The sequence below is a fragment of the Solanum stenotomum genome, chromosome 2, assembly GCF_019186545.1.
Source record: "Solanum stenotomum isolate F172 chromosome 2, ASM1918654v1, whole genome shotgun sequence".
In the NCBI taxonomy this organism is placed as follows: Eukaryota; Viridiplantae; Streptophyta; class Magnoliopsida; order Solanales; family Solanaceae; genus Solanum; species Solanum stenotomum.
The window spans coordinates 37,930,711-37,953,705 of NC_064283.1; the positions used below are offsets into that span (position 1 = coordinate 37,930,711).

At 30.0% G+C, this 22,995-nt stretch overlaps 2 protein-coding genes across 4 annotated transcripts in view; one reads left to right on the top strand and one right to left on the bottom strand.

The window, feature by feature from the left end:
* The window catches only part of LOC125854934 (OVARIAN TUMOR DOMAIN-containing deubiquitinating enzyme 1), a 1,192,864-nt gene that overhangs the window by 609,357 nt on the left and 560,512 nt on the right, over positions 1–22,995 (top strand). The window lies entirely within an intron of this gene.
* Positions 7,628–18,647, bottom strand: LOC125854931 (trihelix transcription factor ASR3-like). 2 transcript variants are annotated; one of them, XM_049534539.1, is made up of 3 exons: positions 17,913–18,647; positions 15,061–15,102; positions 7,628–8,300 (listed from the first exon to the last, which is right to left on the bottom strand). In XM_049534539.1, the coding sequence occupies exons 1-3, from the start codon at positions 18,535–18,537 to the stop codon at positions 8,017–8,019; spliced, it is 951 nt and encodes a 316-aa protein (XP_049390496.1). In that variant the 5' UTR covers positions 18,538–18,647; the 3' UTR covers positions 7,628–8,016. The 2 variants fall into 2 exon arrangements, with proteins under 2 accessions (XP_049390496.1, XP_049390495.1); XM_049534538.1 differs by having other exon boundaries at positions 7,628–8,303; positions 17,913–18,645.

A 22,995-nucleotide genomic window follows, 5' to 3' on the forward strand; every position in this document is an offset into this window, starting at 1 on the left:
TTTTAGCATGTTTTAAGTATTTTCTTTCATAGTTATCATACTTAGTACATTTTTGTATTAACGCATACTCTTGCCTATATTTTTCCCAAATATAGGATCCAACAGTCAGGGTCAGTTTCGTGGCCAAGTGTTGATCTTGACATTTCGAGCTTTGGTGAGTCCTCATGCTTCGAGGACGGAGTTTTATTGTTTAGTTCCTTTCTTGTATTGCTACTTTTGAACATGAGGTATGGGCTAGGCTCAATTTCATTATATTGTAATAGATGGCTATGATGAGACAAGTGTCTAGACTTTCGCTTTCTTTTATGAAAACTTTTTTAAGGCTTGAAATGTGTTTTACTCATATTGTTCTATTTCTTATGTTATGAGGACTAAGTGGCTTGTATGGAGTCCTTCGGAGTTCTATACGCCTTGTCACATCTAGAGGGTACCCTTGGGTCGTGACAAACATGCATTCTACTTGGGAAAAAATTGAAGACTTTTGAGCAGAAGTGATATTTCACCAAAATTTCAAAAAAAAAATGATCTGGACAAATTTTATGGAATTTGAGTTTTTTTTAGAAGATAAATTTTTCAAAAATTAATCAAATTTCATGAACAAAAAGATGTTTTCAAATTTTTAAAAGAAAATTCTACTCTCAAAATTTACGATCAGATAGGATGTTTGTCCATGATAAAAATATTGTCACATGAATTGAGATAAAACATACCAAAAAGTCACTATGTTTTGCAAGCAATTCTATAATCTAATTGTTCTGTAATTAAAAAAGAGAAGTTAAATTCATATTTCAAAATTAAATATTATGATAAATAAGAGCTTGTAATTCAATAATGCAAGTTTACATTTAGAACTCTTACAGTATTATATATGATATAATAAAAAAAATTAAAATACTTACGTTAATATTTATGATATATCTTTTTTATTTTATTTCCCATTAGAGAATCGATATCTGCACTAAAATTTGATTATTTCAAATTTACTGCATGTAAAACTTCATTTAGAGGAAACACGCTTTAATGCCCGATTATTTTGAATTTACTGCAAATAGAACTTCATTTAGAGGAAACACTCTTTACCTAATATTATCATGCTTACCAAATAGAACAAAAATGATCTCATAATATATTAATAAAAAAGTAAAGAGAAAAAACAGAAATGAGTGTATGGAGTGAGTACTCCCAGACACGTGGAATCAGAGGTGAATTCAGGATTTCAAAAAGACGGGTGCATTATTGTCAAGGGCAACTCTGCTCCTTTAAGAAAAAGGCAACCATTTTAGGCTCCCAAATTTGAGGGCCTCATTTATTTTAGCAATAATAGATTATAGGTTTTTTTATCAGAAAACTTTAAATATGATATTCGGGAAAAAATAATGTTAAAGAAAAAAAATATTAGAAGTTTGATTTATCTCGAGTACTATGTCACAAGAAAAATTAAATGCATTGGTTATATGAATTATTGATTGGAAAAGAATTATTAAAAGAAACCATTTATTTAAAAAAATATGCAATTTTGCATCTCAAGAAATTTAAAAAGTACACTTTATTAAAAGAAAATGATTTTTTTTCAAAAATTAACAAACAATGGTGCTCTTTACTTAATTTTTAAAAAGTGGTCCTTTTTTATTTTCCAAAAAAATAACAAACAATGATGCTCTTTAGTTAATTTTTAAAAAGAGGTCCTTTCTAGGAATCAAACGATTAACCTCACAATCAAACCAACCCTTGAATCAATGAACCATCCAATGATTTGTGATCATGAGTTCCTTTATTTAATATCTAGTATATTTTAAAAATTATACAAATAATATGTCGAGTTTTGTCAGATGATCACGGGTTCCATTGACTCATTTTTACCACTTAAATTCGCTCTTGCGTGGAATAAGATTTTCGTGAGTCTTGAGAAAAAAAAAGGAGGATATTTTCAAATATTTATCAAAAAGTTATTAGTTTAAAAAAGAAAAAAGTATATCCAAGAATATAGCCCAATTCACTATTCAGCCACGATCTATCGCCAATTAGCCACGGCCTACGGTTAAGATGAACTCTTAGCCCCTTTTATTAACCGTGATAAATCATGGCTAATATATTAATTATATCAAATATGAGTCTTGTATCTGAATTGGATTATTAGGTAATTTTGTAAAGTTACTCTAGAAAAATGGTAAATAAATATTATGAGTTGTCACCTGTATAAAAAATAGATCTGTGTTATTGTAATGATCACAAAGTTACAATAATAATTTACATTTATTATTGATATAGCCTGACACACATTCAAATCATAGTTAATCATAAAGTTACAAAAGGTCTAATATACGATGTTCAGCTTAACAGTGCATGCGATGTTCATTTATTCGCGTAGTCATAATTTGATTATTCTCTTAAAACTATTCATTACTAGTATACATACTTGCGCATTGCACGGATACATTAATTTTTGATTATTTTTATTTCATAAAACATTAATAGTTTAAAATGTATTTACATTTTGTCCTTTATTTTTATGTTGTATTAATAAATATATTTTTTTCATGTTAACAATTTATTAATTCAAAATTTTAAATGAATTATTAAATATCAAAAGATCAAATGACATGTTGGTATATTTTATATATATGTTTTTTTTTTATTCAGATGATTCAAAATATTATTAACATTCTTAAATTCGTGTAAAATTATAAAAATAATTTAAAATAGAGTGAGTATAAAACAATTTAATAATAATACAAACATGTTCATAAAATATAACACACACATATATATATAAATAAACTTGTAATATAAGAAATCTCTTTTGTACCATTTTATTTCTAAAATCTTTGTACATTCTATGGATTTCTAAATTCTAAAAGTAAAAAACAGTCTATTTATTTTAAGTAAAGTATATCAACATAATTTATATAAATAAATTAAAGTTTCTAAATATTAGTAGCATTATGTGTAATTATCCTCCAAGAGTATTTTGTAGAGATATAATTTTACAAAATAAGTAGTTCCACAAAATAGGCTTAACTGAAATGTGAATTTTTTGGGTTCCATTTTGAACATTTTTTTTGTTTTGGTTTTAATTAATATCATCCCTAATATTAATTATAATATTTTTTTAAAGCAATAAAAACTTTTACGTACTCAAATTACTTCATATATACTCAAATCATTTGTCATTTCAATTTTTTCTTATTTTAAATAACTAAATTAAAATTTCTAGTTTTAATTATATTTTTTAGAATATTATTTTAAAAATGCCAACTTCATCAATCTTGTTTCTGAAATATTTTTAATATATACTTTTCAATTGATATATGTGTACGATTGTCGTATATTCAAACAAAATGTAGATTATAATCATTAATAAGTTAAAATAGTTAATTAACTTTAAAATCAACGATATTATTATAGTTGTTACCTTTTTATCATAAATTTTAGATTTTTAGTTTTACAAAATAAAAATAATCATATAAACAAACATAAATTTACTAAATAAAGATGAAAAATTGATATTAACTATTAAAACTTTGATTTGATGTATTAATTAAAATAATTGTAATAGCCTATTTTGTAATTATTTATTTTTCTTTAATTTAAGATAACTACTTATAAAATTAAAGATTATCAACACAGCTTTTCATTAATATAGGACTGCGTAGTAAAGGATGGAAAGTTATAAAATTGTTTTCACACATATCTTTTTTTAATTAGATTTTTAATATTTAATAAATTAATTTTATATAACACATATGTAATACCAATAGGTTTTACGTTTCAAACATGCATTTATAATATAAATATTTTATGCAATTAAAACAAAACTTCCATGAATTAAAGTATAAAATATTGAGAACTTCTTAAATTATATATCAATACAAATAAAAATAAATTGTTAATTTGTGTATTTTTTTATAATTTTTTTTATATTTTATATTAAATATTGAGAACATTTTTTTTTTTTGGTTTTAATTAATAACATCCTTAATATTAATTATAATATTTTTTTTAAAAGCAATAAAAACTTTACGTACTCAAATTACTTCATATATACTCATATTTGTCATTTCGATTTTTCCTTATTTTAAATAACTAAATTAAAATTTCTATTTTTAATTATAGTTTTTAGAATATTATTTTTAAAATGCTAACTTCATCAATCTTATTTCTGAAATATTTCGTTATATACTTTTCAATTGATATATGTGTACGATTGTCGTATATTCAAACAAAATGTAGATTATAATCATTTATAAGTTAAAATAATCAATTAACTTTAAAATCAACGATATTATTATAGTTATTACCTTTTTATCATAAATGTTAGATTTTTGGTTTTACAAAATAAAAATAATCATATAAACAAACATAAATTTACTAAATAAAGATGAGAAATGGATATTAACTATTAAAAACATTTTGATTTGATGTAATTAATTAAAATAATTGTTATAGCCTATTTTGTAATTATTTATTTTTCTTTAATTTAAGATAACTACTTATAAAATTAAATATTATCAACACAACTTTTCATTAATTATAGGACTGCATAGTAAAATATGGAAAGTTATAAAATTGTTTTCACACATATTTTTTTTAATTAGATTTTAATAATTAATAAATTAATTTTATATAACACATAAGTAATACCAATAGGTTTTACGTTTCAAACATGCATTTATAATATAAATATTTTATGCAATTAAACTAAAACTTCAATGAATTAAAGTATAAAATATTGAGAACTTCTTAAATTATATATCAATTAAAATAGAAATAAATTGTTAATTGGTATTTTTGTTTTGATTTTTTATATTAAATAATGAGAACATTTTTAGTTTTTTTGGTTTTAATTAATATCATCCTTAATATTAATTATAATATATTTTTAAAGCAATAAAAACTTTACGTACTCAAATTACTTCATATATACTCAAATCATTTGTCATTTCGATTTTTTCTTATTTTATATAACAAAATTAGAATTTATATTTTTAATTATATTAATTATTTTTAAAATGCCAACTTCATCAATCTTATTTCTGAAATATTTTATTATATACTTTTCAATTGATATATGTGTACGATTGTCGTATATTCAAACAAAATGTAGATTATAATCATTAATAAGTTAAAATAATCAATTAAATTTAAAATCAACGATATTATTATAGTTATCACCTTTTAATCATAAATGTTAGATTTTTAGTTTTACAAAATAAAAATAATCATATAAACAAAAATACATTTACTAAATAAAGATGAAAAATTGATATTAACTATTAAAATCATTTTGATTTGATGTAATTAATTAAAATAAGTGTAATATTCTATTTTGTAATTATTATTTTTTTTCTTCAATTTAAGATAACTACTTATAAAATTAAACATTATCAACACAATTTTTCATTAATTATAGGACTACGTACTAAAGGATGGAAAGTTATAAAATTGTTTTCACACATATTTTTTTTTAATTAGATTTTTAATAATTAATAAATTAATTTTATATAACACATAATTAATAACAATTGGTTTTACGTTTCAAACATGCATTTATAATATTAATATTTTATGCAATTAAAATAAAACTTCAATGAATTAAAGTATAAAATATTGAGAACTTCTTAAATTATATATCAATTAAAATAAAAATAAATTGTTAATTGTTATTTTTTTATAGGTTTTTTATTTTTATATTAAATATTGAGAAATTTTTTTTTGTTTTGGTTTTAATTAATATCATCCTTAATATTAACTATAATTTTTTTTAAAGCAATAAAAACTTTACGTACTCAAATTACTTCATATATACTCAAATCATTTGTCATTTCGATTTCTTCTTAGTTTAAATAACTAAATTAAAATTTGTATTTTTAATTATATTTTTTAGAATATTATTTTTAAAATGCCAACTTCATCAATCTTATTTCTGAAATATTTCGTTATATACTTTTCAATTGATATATGTGTACGATTGCCGTATATTCAAACAAAATGTAGATTATAATCATTAATAAATTAAAATAATCAATTAACTTTAAAATCAACGATATTATTACAGTTATTACCTTTTTATCATAAATGTTAGATTTTTAGTTTTACAAAATAAAAATAATCATATAAACAAACTTATATTTACTAAATAAAGATGAAAAATTGATATTAACTATTAAAATCATTTTGATTTGATGTAATTAATTAAAATAATTGTAATATTCTATTTTGTAATTATTATTTTTTTCTTTAATTTAAGATAACTACTTATAAAATTAAACATTATCAACACAATTTTTCATTAATTATAGGACTACGTACTAAAGGATGGAAAGTTATAAAATTGTTTTCACACATATTTTTTTTAATTAGATTTTTAATAATTAATAAATTAATTTTATATAACACATAATTAATAACAATTAGTTTTACGTTTCAAACATGCATTTATAATATTAATATTTTATGCAAGTAAAATAAAACTTCAATGAATTAAAGTATAAAATATTGAGAACTTCTTAAATTATATATCAATTAAAATAAAAATAAATTGTTAATTGGTATTTTTTTATAGGTTTTTTATTTTTATATTAAATATTGAGAACTTTTTTTTGTTTTGGTTTTAATTAATATCATCCTTAATATTAATTATAATTTTTTTTTAAAGCAATAAAAACTTTACGTACTCAAATTACTTCATATATACTCAAATCATTTGTCATTTCGATTTCTTCTTAGTTTAAATAACTAAATTAAAATTTTTATTTTTAATTATATTTTTTAGAATATTATAAATGCCAACTTCATCAGTCTTGTTTCTGAAATATTTTATTATATACTTTTCAGTTGATATATGTGTACGATTGCCGTATATTCAAACAAAATGTAGATGATAATCATTAATAAGTTAAAATAATCAATTAACTTTAAAATCAACGATATTATTATAGTTATTACCTTTTTATCATAAATGTTAGATTTTTAGTTTTACAAAATAAAAATAATCATATAAACAAACTTATATTTACTAAATAAAGATGAAAAATTGATATTAACTATTAAAAACATTTTGATTTGATGTAATTAATTAAAATAATTGTAATAGCCTATTTTGTAATTATTTATTTTTCTTTAATTTAAGATAACTAGTTATAAAATTAAACATTAACACAACTTTTCATTAATTATAGGACTGCGTAGTAAAGGATGGAAAGTTATAAAATTATTTTCACACATTTTTTTTAATTAAATTTTTAATAATCAATAAATTAATTTTATATAACACATAAGTAATAACAATAGGTTTTACGTTTCAAACATGAATTTATAATATAAATATTTTATGCAATTAAAATAAAAATTCAATGAATTAAAGTATAAAATATTGAGAACTTCTTAAATTATATATCAATTAAAATAAAAATAAATTGTTAATTGGTATTTTTTTTTATAGTTTTTTTATTTTTTATATTAAACTTGTGTGTTTTCTGTCAATTGACAGTTTCTATTGCATTACTTGTTTATGAAAATAACAGTAAATACTAAAATTGAATAGCATAGAGTAAAGAGGCAAGAGATATTTTATTGAAATAAGACTAATGAATTTAAAAGCAAACCTTTAAAATTTTAGATGTCATCGATTAAAGGGAATCGTGATTATACAATGACAACTAGAATCGAGATATTATGATTTGTATACAATTTGTCTCCAAACCGAGCAAGCAATCCCAAGTAGTCAGATAAGATTTAAGGTCGTTTATAAACAAAGGATCCTACCTGCCTGACAATTGTCACAAAACAAGAGATACTTGTGTATAAACAAGAATTAACAAAAAACAAAAAGACACCAGCATCTCCAAATTCTGTATTTATTACTATTTCTTCTGTACACCTCTTGTGCCAACACTAACCCTTCAAAACCTGAGAAGAACATGTTATCTCCAACTACTAATTAACAAACCAAAACTGAACTTCAGCCTTGTGTATGAAGACAACATGTTATGGCATTGTAATTAACTCAACAGGCCACTATAACTTATCTGCAATTCTTCCCAAAGCATCTGCAAGCTTCGTAAGTACTGCTACTAAGTTATCAACATGGTCCTTCCTTTGCTCCCTATCCTGTTCAAACTGCATATTCTGAGCTTCAAGTTGGGAGCTCACCAGTTTCCCATTCCTCTCCAATGCTCTCACTAAATGATGTTGCACACTCCTTGCTTCTTCATCATCTGCATCTGACTCACTTTTCTTTCTTTTCCTTCCTTCCTGACCACTTCCTATATCAGGTTCTCGGGTGGTAGGTTGGCTTGTACCTGCTGAAAAAATTACTCCAATTCAGAAAGGGCATCCCAGTTTGTTCTTTTGATTGTTTCTTTTAGTCTTGCAACCAACTATTGCTCCTCTCTTTCTTGTTTATCTTTTTCCAAGGACGGTGAGACAGCTAGGGACATTTTACCAGAAATGCAAAAGTTCAACAACAGTGTGAATTACCAGTGTAGGAAAACTTAGAATGACATTTGACATACTACCTCATACCTACAGATTTATTTAATGTTAGTGATTCACTTCAAAAGTTGCATTTCCATTTTGTTGGGCTTTAGTGACGGTCTGAAACATAAACCACACCAACTTCGCCGTAGAAAATGTAATAGTTGGCATAGAGATGAAGCAATATAGACAATTTTAAATTTTACCAAAACTAATTTCTTTAAAACTATATTTGTTTCAAATGTGTATCATGAAAACAACAATTTCCGTGGAACTTCAAGCAGACATGAGAAAAACAAGGACCATCTGAATAAGGTATAAACAGTAAAGGAGCTCGATAGCGATCTGAGGTTTTTACTTTTTAGAGATGTAAGTCAAAGTTCTTGAAAATGACTACCACGATGCCAAATAACCAGGCAATGTGTTAAAAGAGAAAAAAACAATAACAAAATAATCCCTTATCTTTGACTTTAGACTCAAAGTCATCCCCTTTCTTTCACATGGAGCACTAATAGTCCTCTATGGTTGAAACATTGGTGCACATTTAGTCTCTTCCATACCATTCATTTGATATTTAACGTTTTGATCATGTAAATGTCTGTTTACTAGTCTCCTTTTGTATATCATCTGATACAAACTAAATTCCTTCTTAAACTTTTACTTCTAGCTGCATCAAGTATCATGATTTTTATTTTGTACTTTTTGAATATTTTTGTTGTGTTTCACTTCAGTATACATATCCATGATTTTGTTGATTCTTTAGCTTTCTCTCTGTTTACCATAACCAATTGATCTGCGAACCAGATTCTTTTGAGCTTTCCATATGTATCTGGAGCAGAATCAAAGAACCAAAGAAATACGACGAAGAAGAAAATGGAAATAAATAGGAGGAACATATTTGGGCCTTCTAACTGGTGGTTTTATCAAGTTACCATGTCCCAAACATAGGCGTAAGGCGTATAATTTAGGTTTTAAAATCACAATCAGAAGGATATCCTTTCTGAATGCTCTCAGGCACTAAGATCGAGGAGAACTTTTTCTTAGCCACCCTTTAGTCAGCTTTTGATTTCTTTCCTTTTTTGGGGGTCCTTCTCCGGGAGATGGCCAGAGTTAATGCACTAGGGGAAAACAGCATTTACTACAATGCTGGCTTCAAATCATACGACATCACTAAATGCCATTTAGGAGCAGAAACATGGTAGTGGATCGAGCGCAGCAGGAATTTAATGAGGAGAGTTAGAGTCAGTCACAAAACTCTAAAATGGTTGGCATCAGTCTTTATTGAAGCTTCAAAAACACGGGAAGGTCAGAAGATGGAAGACGAGAACATTTTTCAGAGCTCTTTTGTACACTCAAGTACAATGAAAATGGGAGATACATTAGTTTCATTGCACTTCAAGGTCACAAAAAGTCCATAATTATTACACCTGAATGCTATTACAAAAGAGGATGGAGCAATATAGCCCACAAAATAGCGAAATTCATATATACAACAAAGGAGGCAGAACCACCCCAAACAGCAACAAGAAGCAAGATAACAGGGTCCTTCAAAGAGGTCTGCAACACAAACAGATGGGCAACAGAGGCATCAAAGAAGACACATTTACAGACAACAAAGAGCAACATAAGCATTACAGGAGACACCACTGTGTCAGAAAAGGATCTCTTGAGCAGGTGCCTGGTGGGAAGATTTCGAATCTCGTCACAGGAAACCAAAACCCCAACCCTAAATGAAGTCAGAAGATGGGCATGCAACACCTGGAAGGTAGCCGGCAGTCTCAATGTTTTTGCGATGAATGAAAGAATGTTTCTTTTCGAGCTCCCCTCTAAGAAAATCACAGAACACATACTGAATGCAACTTGGAGTTGGAAGAAGATGAACCTGCCACTTGAATGGTGGAACCCAACCACAGGCTGCTGGCCAGAAGAAATCACTACATCGAGACAGAGGAGGAAACGTCTCTGAAAAACCATCTGCATTGGGCAAGAATCAAGGTGAAAGGAGCCGGGAAGTTGATTCCGCCGGCGATAGAGGTGGTCGGTGGAGGCATGGTGTTCACAATCCCGATATGGGTGGAAGCTCCAGTCACTTTCAGAGTAGAGAAGGAGAAGACACAGGTCGGGGTCTTTGAACCAGTGGGTAATCAGAAGCAGAGACCTATTTTGATGAAAGACTCTACCGTTGGAGAGACTAGTCCATGGGTGCAATAGAAAGTAAAGAAAATTCAAATAAAAGGGCACATGGAGGTTTAATGAAGGGGAAAGGGCCATTATGGGCTAAACTTAAGCCCAAATAATTTTACAACCCAGGAGATAATTAAAATAATGCAGAAGGAGGATATAACAATGGAAACAGAAATTCAAGCCAATATCTCTCATCTTAACACTATAAGTTCAGCTATGGAGATTTTTGAAGGGGAGAAAGAAATTTTGAATGACCAAATCGACAATCCAGCAGACAAGTCAGTAACAACAGGCTCGAAACAGGGTGATGAAGGTGAGATTTCAGTCACACAGTCTGATGATCAACTCGATGTGGTGAATCGCATCAGAGAAGAACCAACAACCCCACTGAGAATGAAATTACCAGCAGAGGAGAATGAACAAATAGAAAACATGACTGAATGGATTGAAGAGTATATAATCAAGCTAAGTACAAAATTTGGGGAAGATTTCAAAGGGTGTGAGAAGAAGATAAAGGAGCTTTTCATGAAAATAGACAACAAGCAACACAACAGAGATATGCAAGTCACAGTAAAGAAGAAGGGGGTAGCAGAATTGAAAAGGCCAGAAATTGACAGTAAATTTTGGAGCTATGGCTCTAAAAGTAAGGGGGAATGTCTACCTATAAATGCTCAATGAATTTGAAAGTTATTTCCTAGAATGTGAGGGGGTTAAATTGTAGTAGAAAGAGAGGAATAGTCAGGAATACACTTTTTAGATTTTGAAAGGCTGACATTGTTTGTCTCCAAGAAACTAAATTGAGAGGGGATATCACAAACATAATAAAGGAAGTATGGGGAAGTAGGTGGGTTGATTTTGTGCAGTTGGAGGCTAGTGGAACCAGAGGGGGTGTAGTGATTATGTGGGATAAACGGAACTGGGAGAGTGTAGAAAGCAGTGTGGGGAAGAGCCAAAACCTAAATTGGCACTTAACAGGAGTCTATGCACCAAATGGCAGAGTGGAAAGGGAGGATACTTGGGGTGAACTAGGTGCTGCCACGGGTCTATACTCAGGCCCGTGGGTCCAATGTGGGGACTTCAACACCACTAGATATCCATCAGAGAAGAAGAGATGCCTCAGAATCAATAAAGCAATGACAGACTTCTCTGAGTTCATAGAGCATATGGAGTTGAGAGACTTGGAATTGAAAGGGGGTAAATATACATGGAGAAATGGGGATAGAGAAGATATTGCAGCTAGATTAGATAGATTTCTAATCTCAGAAGAACTGGACAATTGCTTCAAGAATGTTTGAATCTTACAGAGGGTTACATCAGATCACTCCCCTATCAAGCTACAATGTGGTGAATGGAAGGCTTCCAATTCTTACTTCAAATTTGTGAATTGGTGACTTCAAACGGAAGGATTCAAGTAGAAGATCAAGACATGGTGGGAGTCTTTCCCTAGCACTGGTAGCCCTGACTTTGTTCTGGTCTCCAAGTTGAGGGAATTGAAGACTAAACTAAAGGAGTGGAGTAAATCAACTCAGGGGAATCTAGGAATTCAGAAACAGCTTGTGCTGGCAAAGTTGGCAGATCTGGAGGAAATTCAGGAGCATAGAATGTTGCAAGAAGAAGAAGTAATATCCAGAATGACACTCATAAATGAATTTGAAGAAATTACAAAGAAAGAGGAGATAGCTTGGAGACAAAGGTCCAGGGTAACATGGCTTAAGGAAGGGATAGAAACACCAATTTTTTCACAAAACTGCAAATGCACACAAAAGGGCAAATACAATAGACAGGTTAAAAGTGGGGGAGGTGATGAAGGAGGATCCAGAGGAGATCAAAAAGGAAATAGTGGACTTTTATGAGAACTTGTATGCAGAAACAGAGAGGTGGAGACCCCAATTAGAAATGAACTGCCCCAAAATTAATGTAGAGAACAGGTCCATGCTAAAGGCTCCTTTTGAACCACAACAGATCCTAGAAAGCATTAAGGCATGTGCTGGGGATAAAGCTCCTGGCCCAGATGGTTATTTAATGGAACTTTTCAAGCAATGTTGGGATGTCATCAACTCAGATCTGGTTGGAGCTATTCAAAACTTTCATGAGAAATATTTCTTTGAGAAGAGTTTGAATGCAACATTTGTCACCATGATCCCAAAGAAGGTGGATGCTGAGAAACAAAAAGACTTCATGCCCATTAGTCTTGTTTGGGGGTTATACAAGATCATTGCAAATTTTCTAGCAGAGAGAGTCAAGAAGGTGATACATAGCCTGGTGGATAGACATCAAATGGCTTTTATCAAGAGCAGGCAAATTATAGAAGCCGTTTTGATAGCCAATGAATGTATAGAGACCGGACAGAAGAGCAATAAACCATGTATTGTATGCAAGCTGGACATACAGAAAGCTTATGACTTCTTAAACTGGGACTTTCTCATCCAAATGCTGGAAAGAATGGGTTTTGGGGCCAGGTGGATAAGATGGATAAAGCATTGTATTGGCACTGTCAGGTTCTCTATAATTGTGAATAGAGTACCCACTAGTTTTTTCTTTTCCTAGTGAGGCTTGAGACGGGGGATCCTCTTTCCCCATTTTTATTCATCTTAGCTATGGAATGAATGAGTAACCTTATTAATACAGCAAAGGGAAAGGGGTGGATCAAGGGGTTCCAAGCAAAACTTTCTAGTTTGGAGATAACTCATCTACAATATGCAGATGACACATTGGTATATTTGAAGCAGAGACAAAGCAACTTCTGATTTTGAGGGTTATGTTTGTCATTTTTGAAGCTGTCTCTGGTCTCCACATAAGCTGGAGGTAAAGCTTCATCTATCCTATCAATAGTGTGCTTAATACAGAAGTTTTGGCCAGAACACTATGAGGCAAGGTTGGGGAGCTTCCAACTACTTACCTAGGTATGCCTTTGGGCACTAAAAGCAAGTCCAAATGCATATGGAATGGGGTCCTAGAGAAATGTGAAAAGAGACTCACCAACTGGAAGAGTCAGTACTTGTCCTTGGGACGAAGATTGACTTTAATTATCAGTGTGATGGATGCATCACCCTCTTATATGATATATGTCTTTCCTATGCCTGCCAATGTATCTAATAGCATTGATGCTTTCAGAAGGAATTTCTTATGGCAAGGCAGTGAAGATAAGAAGAAGTTTCATCTTGTTAAATGGAAGGAACTGATTGTGAGTAAAAATATAGGAGGCCTAGGCATAAGAAACCTGAGAATCAAAACCAGAGTCTAATGATGAAGTGGTTGTGGAAAGTTTGCAAATAAAGATAACATGCTCTGGAAAGAGGTCATCATAGCAAAATATGGCATGGAAAATAAGTGGATGACTAAAATGATAAGTACTCCACATAAATGCACTGTATGAGGACAATCAGAAATCTATGGCCAGTGCTATAACTCTTTACATGTTATAAGAGTGATAGAACATTATTTATTAAGATAATTTCTTTAAAGCTACTAAAATATTCAAGATAGTAAAAGAAATTGGTTCATTAAAAAATAATACAATTTCTTACGTGTTTCCCAATTGACCTCTAAGAAATAAAATTTTAAGTCATTATCTATTAAATTAATACAACTTAATTAAAAAATGAATTTATTTTTATGAATTTTATTTTTAGTATCAAACTTAACTAGAAAAAGAAATTATTTAAAAAATTATGTGGGTGGGTTCAAGCGGGGCGGGGTGGGTTGAAAATGAAAAAAGTTGTTATGCGGGGAGGAGCGGGGCAGCTTAAAATTTTGCAGGTTAAGCTCTATCTGCCCCACCCCGCCCCATTGTCATCCCTAGGCGTACAAAACCATGACGGATGACTAGGAAATCAGCAGAGTAAGCCAAGATTAAGTAGAGCTTTCTTGGCCTCCTGTGTATGGCGCAACCAATGACAAAATACAGAATTTGCTATATATGTATGTATATTAGGTTGTTGGGGTATAGCTTAAAGCCAAATGCAAATAAAACTTCCTTGCTATTTTTATGGACTAGCAGTAGTAAGTTAAGTTGCTGGGCAAATTGTCTAGTATGACGACCAGCCTTTTGTCCATAAAATATTGGGAAAATTTGAGAAAAAATTCAAGTACTCCTTTTTTTCCTTCAAACCTCAACCAAATATTGCTCAATCTCCTATAATAACTCTTCTATATATCCAACCCTCAACTATTTCACTTTTGTCAAGAGTGTGACTTCATAAAAATTACAGTAGCACCACAACTGACGCAATCAGATGAATATATGTCTTCTTTCACTTTCTGTTATCTGCCACATATCTCAGTTGAAACCCAAATAAAACCAAATACACATATTTGTAGGGAAAAACAAGAAAAGAAATAGAATTAACTAAAAGAAAGGAACCTTTCGGTGTGTGCAGAATTAACATGATATAGACGTACCTTGTGTAGGAGAAACTTGAGAGAGTGGTTGATGTTGTTGCTCTGCAATCCAAAATCAAGATAATAAGTTCAAAACAACTTCAAGAAGATGATTGAATGCCAGACCTAAATATTAAAACTAGGTACATACTGGAGGAAAGGAAAAGGAGACACAAAGAAGAGGGAAAAAACCAAATAATTGATAGAAAGAAAGAGGGAGAAAATCAAATAACAAGTTCAAGATAATTAAGAAGACCAAAAAATTTTATTTATTTATTTTGAAACAGGTAACTTGTATTCCTCAGCATTAAGGGCTATGCTGGCCACCTCCAAAAAGTATTACCAGAGAAGAGAGTAAAAAAGAAGAAGAGAAACAGAAATACTTACAAAGAACCTAAATAATAAGTTTCAAAACAATTTGAATCCCACCACAGCGAAGAGGTAGAGGAAAAGGAAGAAAATTTAGTACTTTCTAGAGGAAAGGAAAATGAATATTATTACCTAATTTAAATGTTTATTTCTATATAATTGAATTGGATTCATGCTGGGCATTCTACTATGATGTAGCAGTATAGGGAAAGGAAGAGAGAATATCATATATGTTCATTGACCTAGAAAAAAAAACTTATGACAAAGTTCCTAGGGGGACTTTGTGGAGATGTTCGGAGGCTAAAGGTGGACTTGTAGCTTACATTAGGGAGAGATGACTTGATAAAAACATGAAACACTTGCAGCTTATTGAGGACATAACCCTAGATAGGGGAATATGAAGGCCGAGAATTAAGTCGAGTGCTGTCAAGTTTTTCTTTCTAGTAGTATTATTATCACTCTCTTATTACCCTATTCTTCGATTTTATATTTTACCTATTATTACTTCTGCTTCGTTTATCGTACTATTTGTTGTTGATACTATTATTTTCTATATGATTTTTCACTACTGTATTTCCTTTTCTTACTGATTTAGATATGCCTTGCTTTAACTGAGGGTCTATCATAAATAACCTTTCTACCTTCACAAGGTAGGGGTGTTGCATACATATCACCCTCCCAAGACCCCACTTATGAAATTTTACTTGGTATATTGTTGTATTGCTATAATTGAATTTAACTAGTATTGGGCAGTCCATTGCTATTCGAAATAGAACAAGAAAAAGATATTTCGGGAAAAGAAATGCTATAAACTTGAATATAAAACCATTAGAGGTATACAATATCACCATTGTAGTGCAATTCTATTGTTTTGAGCACCCAAGTACACAAATGTTTAAAGACAAGATATCTAATAATAAATAATTTCATTTTCACCAAGAATCTAATTCCAACCGTGACGAAGTAAATATGCAGTACAAAATTGTTTGTAGTGAAACTAGTACTAGTACAAAACACAAAAATATTGGGACCTGAGTTCCGGGTTGTACGGTTATTCACATATGAAAAATAAATTCACAACTAATACAATATTTTGAGATACAAAATGTTGTATACTTAATTTAATCACACTCCATAACTACTCTACATACAGTATTGAATTCTGCCTAAGTTATGCAGCGTTGATAAAAATAATAAGTTAGGGGGTTTAATAAGTTGCATAAGCACAAGGAATTTCCTAGGGTAATAAAAAAAGAGCATGTTGATATTATTGCTGACTTGCTGTAGTGGAACATAGAGTGACTCAACAGAAAGCTAGCCAAATAACCATGAGGGTAATGCCAGGATGGATGTGGCATTCAAATTACGGTGCCAATGACAGGTAGAATCTGGCTACTCTGGAATCCTGGGTGGTTCAGGTTAGTATCTTGGATATTAGCCCCATTTATTCACTGCTCTATTTAAAATCATAGCAGAGACTATCTGATTAATTTTACTGCCACATATGGACTTCATACAATTGAGGATAGGAAGGAGTTGTGGTCTGCAATTGAAAACCTGAACTCTATTGTCCAAAACTCACAGCTCATAATGGGGGACTTCAATTCTATTCTCAAAGGGAAGGATAGGAGCACCCCAGTCATGGATGCAGAGATCAGGGCTTTTGAAGACATGGTGAATAACTAGCCTAAATGAACTTAGGCCTACAGGGAGATTCTTAGCATGGACAAATTCACATATAGATAGTAAACTTGACAGGGCACTGGTCAATCATGCCTGTATGAAAAGATGGCTTTATCTAGTAGTAGATGCTAACGGACCCTCACTTTTCTGACCATTCTTTGCTATGTGTCATAATGGAGGAGGTACAGACTAGAAGTCCTTAAACCATTCAAGTTCCTGAATCACTTGGTAGGACATATTGAGTTCCAACACATTGTGGCTGATACATGGGTCTCAACAGTACATGGTAGTCATATGGAAAGAAAATGGAAGAAGTTCAAACTTATGAAAGGTGCACTGAAAACGTACGTCAAATTCTAGAGAGTTCTATAATGCTGAGCTTAAAGCAAACTAGAGGATGTTTAAAAACTGCTAAAAGTGTCTCTCAATGACTAAGACCTCTATGCTAAAGAATAGGAGCTGAAAATAAACTTGGGAAAATGGATTGTAACAGAAGAGAGCATTCGTATTGGGCAGTCCATTGCTATTCAAAATAGAAGAATAAAAAGATGTACTCATCTTTGTAAAAAGAAATGCTTTAAACTTGAAGATAACACCATTAGAGGTATATCAGTTCTATTATTTTGAGCACCCACCCATGTACACAAATCTTTAATTTCCACCAAGAATCAAATTTAACCGTGATAAAGTAAATATGCAGTACAAAATTGTTTGTGTGTGAAACTAATACAAGTACAAAACACAAAGAAATCACAACTATTACAATATTAATTTAATCACACTCTATAACTATGTATATGTTAGTTGTAATTGAGAAGTACCTGAAATTGGAGTAGGAATAGGAGGGTCATTGATTGGTTTATGAGGAGTTTCATCAGGCTCAAAATCAGAAAACAAGGCATCATCCCCTGATACAGCAGCACTTTTCCCACTATCAAACAAAACTTGTGACCCCAGAGCCAAAACCAAGCCTCCTTCTTCATCGCCATTGCCATCGCCATCGCCACTTCCACGATCAAGAATATCATAGACTTCCCTATCGAAAAATCCAGGTAATTTTTTGTCTCTTCTCAAATCATTCCTCATGACCCAAAAGGAGTCAGTTTCTTCTTTTATCTGAGACTCCCACTCTTTAATCTTCTTAAAATCGCCAGCCAAATTACTCCATCTCTTCCGGCATTGAACTGGTCCACGGTTAACCCCATGTCTTTTACAGTAGGAAGAAACAGAAGCCCACTTGGGTTCAACCTGTGGTGAACCGAATTCGACAACTCCAGTTCGTCCTCGACGGATCCGATTTTCAGCAACTTTTTTCCCCTGTATCAGTACTAGAATTTCTTGTCTAGTCCAGCGAGGAAGCCTGGGAACTTTGTTGGAATCATCGGCGCCGTTGAGACGGCCGTCGGAGTCGGTAGACGGAATTAGGGTCAATCGCTCAAGCTTCATACTACTTTTTGAACAAACCCACCTACGTCAGTTAACGGAATTATGATAAACGCCGTTTTCAGTAGGACGCCCCGTTCAGGGGAAGAGAAAGTGTGAGTGTGTTTTCCCTTGTTTTAATGGTAATATAAATATAAATATGATTTCATGCCCTAACCCCCCTTTTGGGTATTAAATAATCATCACTCCACTTATTTGTAATCAATCTCTAATAATCTTTACAATTATCTGTAATTTCTAAAATAAACAAGATTACGTACTTTATACACTCATTTCATCTTTCCCTCACAAATGTTTATTACTCCCTTTGTCCCTAATTACTTGTTCACTTTAACTTTTTTAGTTGTCGTTAATTACTTGTTTATTTTGATAAATCAAGAAAAGACAATCTTTTTCACCTATTATATCATCAATTAATTACTTTGAAAAAAGGTAGAATTTTTTAAAAAATTTAAATTTTAATTCACCCACTTCATAATTAATGAAATAAAATGATAAACTCACTATCTCAATCATCATTTTTCTTAATAGATATACCAATCATCATTTTTCTTAATAGATATATCAACTCAAAAATAGATAAATAATTAGAGAGAGAGTAATACTCTAATAACAAACAAGGGCCACAAGCCTATTTCTAAGGACTACTATACTAATATATTTTAAACAAACACCAAACCATCAAGTAAATTTTCAAACAGGTCACTTTCCTTTCAAAAGGAAATCCGCGTTTTTCTTTTCATTACTATTCGTTCTAAGCAAAAATAATTTATACATTAGCTCTCTACGACATGTTTAGCATGGTTAAAATTATAATTATCTCTTATAATCTCTTCTTTTTTTTTTCATCATAATTGTGGAGGATATTTTTATATAATGCATGTTGTTTTTAATACATCAAATCAAGTAATGCATAACAAATAATATATGTATAATAAATGCAAGCATTATTAATACAATCTATTTAACATTATTTTTATACATATATTACCAAACGAGTGAGGTGTACGGATTCAATATTTGTTCATAAATTTATTTTTTAAATAGTATTTATAAAAGTATTCCAATTTTTTTAACTTTAGCTATACGTATCAGGTGCTAGTAAATCATCTTATTAAGTGTAAAATGAATATCTAATAAATATTAATAAATTTTAAATGGTGTTGATTAAATAGTTTTGAATTTTTGCACTAAAATGAATTAAAGTGTAACCAAATAATATTGTTGTTGTTTTTTGCTTTTTCCAAAAATACCTTCGTTGAAACATGCACATCAACGGCCTCTACTTAAGCCTTTAACTCCCTCTTTATGTAATTAGAGAAAGAAAAATTAGTGTTAGTGTAGTATGCAATCAAACGGATTTTATGGCATTAATATTTATGGCATTAATATTTGAGAGTATCCTTTCATAAATCTTTTCCAACTTTTAGACCTAATTTTGGGTATCTTTTACACAATCAAAATGGCAAAAGAATAAAATACTCACGTGTCTTAGTATTTAGATCAAACTAACAAATGTATATTTTTTTAACTGTATTATTAATTAATATAAGTTTTTACTTAATTTATTAATTATAATAAGCTAATACAATTTGGTATCGAGTTTTTAGACCCCCTCATTGTCCTTCCCTCAATCTCTCTTTTCCTTTCTTACTTAAAAATATGGAGAATTTTGACTAGTATTTTGATATTGGGGGTGTGGAATATTTTGCATGGAAGAAAGTGAAAAGTGTGATAGTGATTAAGGGATGGATTTAAAATACAAAGAAGTCAAATTAGATGGATAAGGGCATCCACCTTATCTTAGCAAAAAATGAGTTAAAGTTTTTCCACTTTTCCCTTTGTTCTCCTCCCTCCACCTCTCAATTCCCTAATACATAATTAAGTACTAGAATAAATATTTAATTATTAAAGTAAAGGTGTAGGAGTTAGGAATGAGTGGGTTGTCCCTCCCTCCACAAAAGGGCTATCTTTCTCAATAGTAGGGGTGGCTCCATCACTATGTGTAGAGTCACCTTTACTTCTTTTTTCTTCTTTTTAAGATTGCCCTCAGTCTTAATCATAATTATCATATTTAATAATTAGGCCTAGGTAACCTTTTCAAAGATGAATTTGGATTTATTTATCTTGGAAGAGTAAGTTGCAATTTGTACCTTTGATGTATGCATAAGTTTATAATTTTATCTCTATTTTTGAAAAGTCATATGATAATTGAAAATTTAGTAATTATATAGTATAATATTAATTACAATCACATATTTGTCGTAATGTAACTACAAGCGTGTTGTTTGATTGCACAAATATAAATACATAGTTAAATTAAAATTTACAAATAAAAGTTAGTTTTCAAAAATTAAAAGTTAATATTTGAAAAATATGTGTCTTTTGTAAATGATACTAGGTATTTAAGATGCATATTGTTTCTTCAATATATAATAATTGATAAACATATGTTTATAAAAAATATTGTAAAAAAAATTGATATATATTTCTCAAGTTAATATATTTTGATTTAGTTAATTATAAAAATAAAAAGCGCACATTTTGTTAGAATATTATGGACGGTATGTTTGAAAAAAGAGAGAGACTAATATCATAAATATAATGCCATACCCCATTTATAGGGTTTCACTATATTGTTGTTGTAATGTTATAAAATTGTTCAAATGTTCGACAAAAAAATAATATACCAATTCTAACTGAAAAATGAATGACATGCAACGTGAAAGTCAGTACTACTAAAATAAATGAATTAAAATCGAAAATATAATATAAATTCTAAATTCTAATTATTTATTTTTAACATCATACTCTTATGTCAAATTCAACATAACATAAAATAAGTTTCAATATAACCTTTTCTTTTGTTTCTCACTCGGTTTTGTTACTTGCATTGGAATCCAATTATTCGAGTTTCGCATCTGGGAGGGCCCCACTCGAAGGGTAGAGTTTCTACCAATGATTTTTGCATACTCACAGTTTGAACTCAAGATATCTGGTTAATAATATAGGAGCAGCCTGATCCACTATGCCATATCTGCCAATGGTAAGAAAAGAAAACATTAGTCTATAAACTCACTTCAAAACTAGAATAATAATGCAATTTGTTAGATGAAGAAAATAAAGAGAAATAAATACGAGCAATTACATGGAATCACAAGAAGTAAATGTTGGGAAATGAGAAAAAGGAAATGAAAGATGAATTTTTTTTTAAAAAAAAATATTAAAAAATATCAAGCTGATAAAAAAATCATAAATTCAAAAAAAATCAATAAAAAACAATAAATTAAAATAAGTACAAAAAAAAAAAGTAACCTTGTACTTACACCAAATAATTACCATCAGTTCTCCCATTGAGAATGGGAGAGTCCCTTGAGAATTGGATAGTGTAATTATCTCCTTCTAATTACACCAAATTCCCTATCAATCAAGTAATTACTTGATAAAATAAACATGTCAAAGTATGTAATTACATTCAATTACAATCATATTCAAATTCTCATGTCTCATTTCAAACAAGTCCTTAATTATGTCACTCTTGTTTCCTTAGTTATTTGCAACACCCTAAAAAAACTCAATTTTAAAATTATTTAAGCGGACAAAATAGAAAAGTATAATAAGATAAAATAAAAAAATAAAAAATTTAAATTTTAAAACAAAAAGGCACACTAAATAATAGGTAAAATAAACATCGAATAATAGTTCATTTCTTGACTCCAATTGTAAATGTACTCCACTTCAAGTACTTTTGTGTAGTCTCTTCTTATTCCTAAAGATATATTCAAGGCTCTTTAGACATTTTAGAGAGATGAATGGATGTAAATATACTTTGCAGGAGTAGAGATCAGACAAAACTGAAATGACACAGTATAACTATTGATTTTCAATATTACTCTTACAATATATTTTTTATGCTTTCATTTGTGTAATACCTCAAAAAATTCTACGCTAAAGAACTGAATCATTCATCGTAAGAGTATCATCTTGGACCGAGTAATATCTTACTTTCTCATGTGTGTTAAGGTCCATTCTCAAATGTAGGAAGTGTGTTAGATGTGGTTTAGGGTCATAAAGGACCTCAAGCACTAAGTCGAATTCATAGTTTTTCCATTGGCTAAGTTTTCACATGAATTCATGCAAGGGTCAACTTGAAACGACCTTATATCTCAACATATAAAGTGTTAGGTGATCCATGACCTATGAAATTAAAGGTATATGCATTTTTCATTCCAATGTCACCAACCATTTGTTGATCGAAGTTTAGAGTAGAAAGTTGTTGTTTTACAAGAAAATGTCTGGATAGGAAAATTAAGTGATGACACCTGTCAGTTCGGCGAATCACCAAAATGTATTGCTGAAGTTTCCGAAAACCATCAAGAACTATTAATTTTGGTGAACTGAAATCCCCTTTTGGCGATGCGCTGAATATTTTAGCGATGAGACCTCCAAATCGCTGATTTG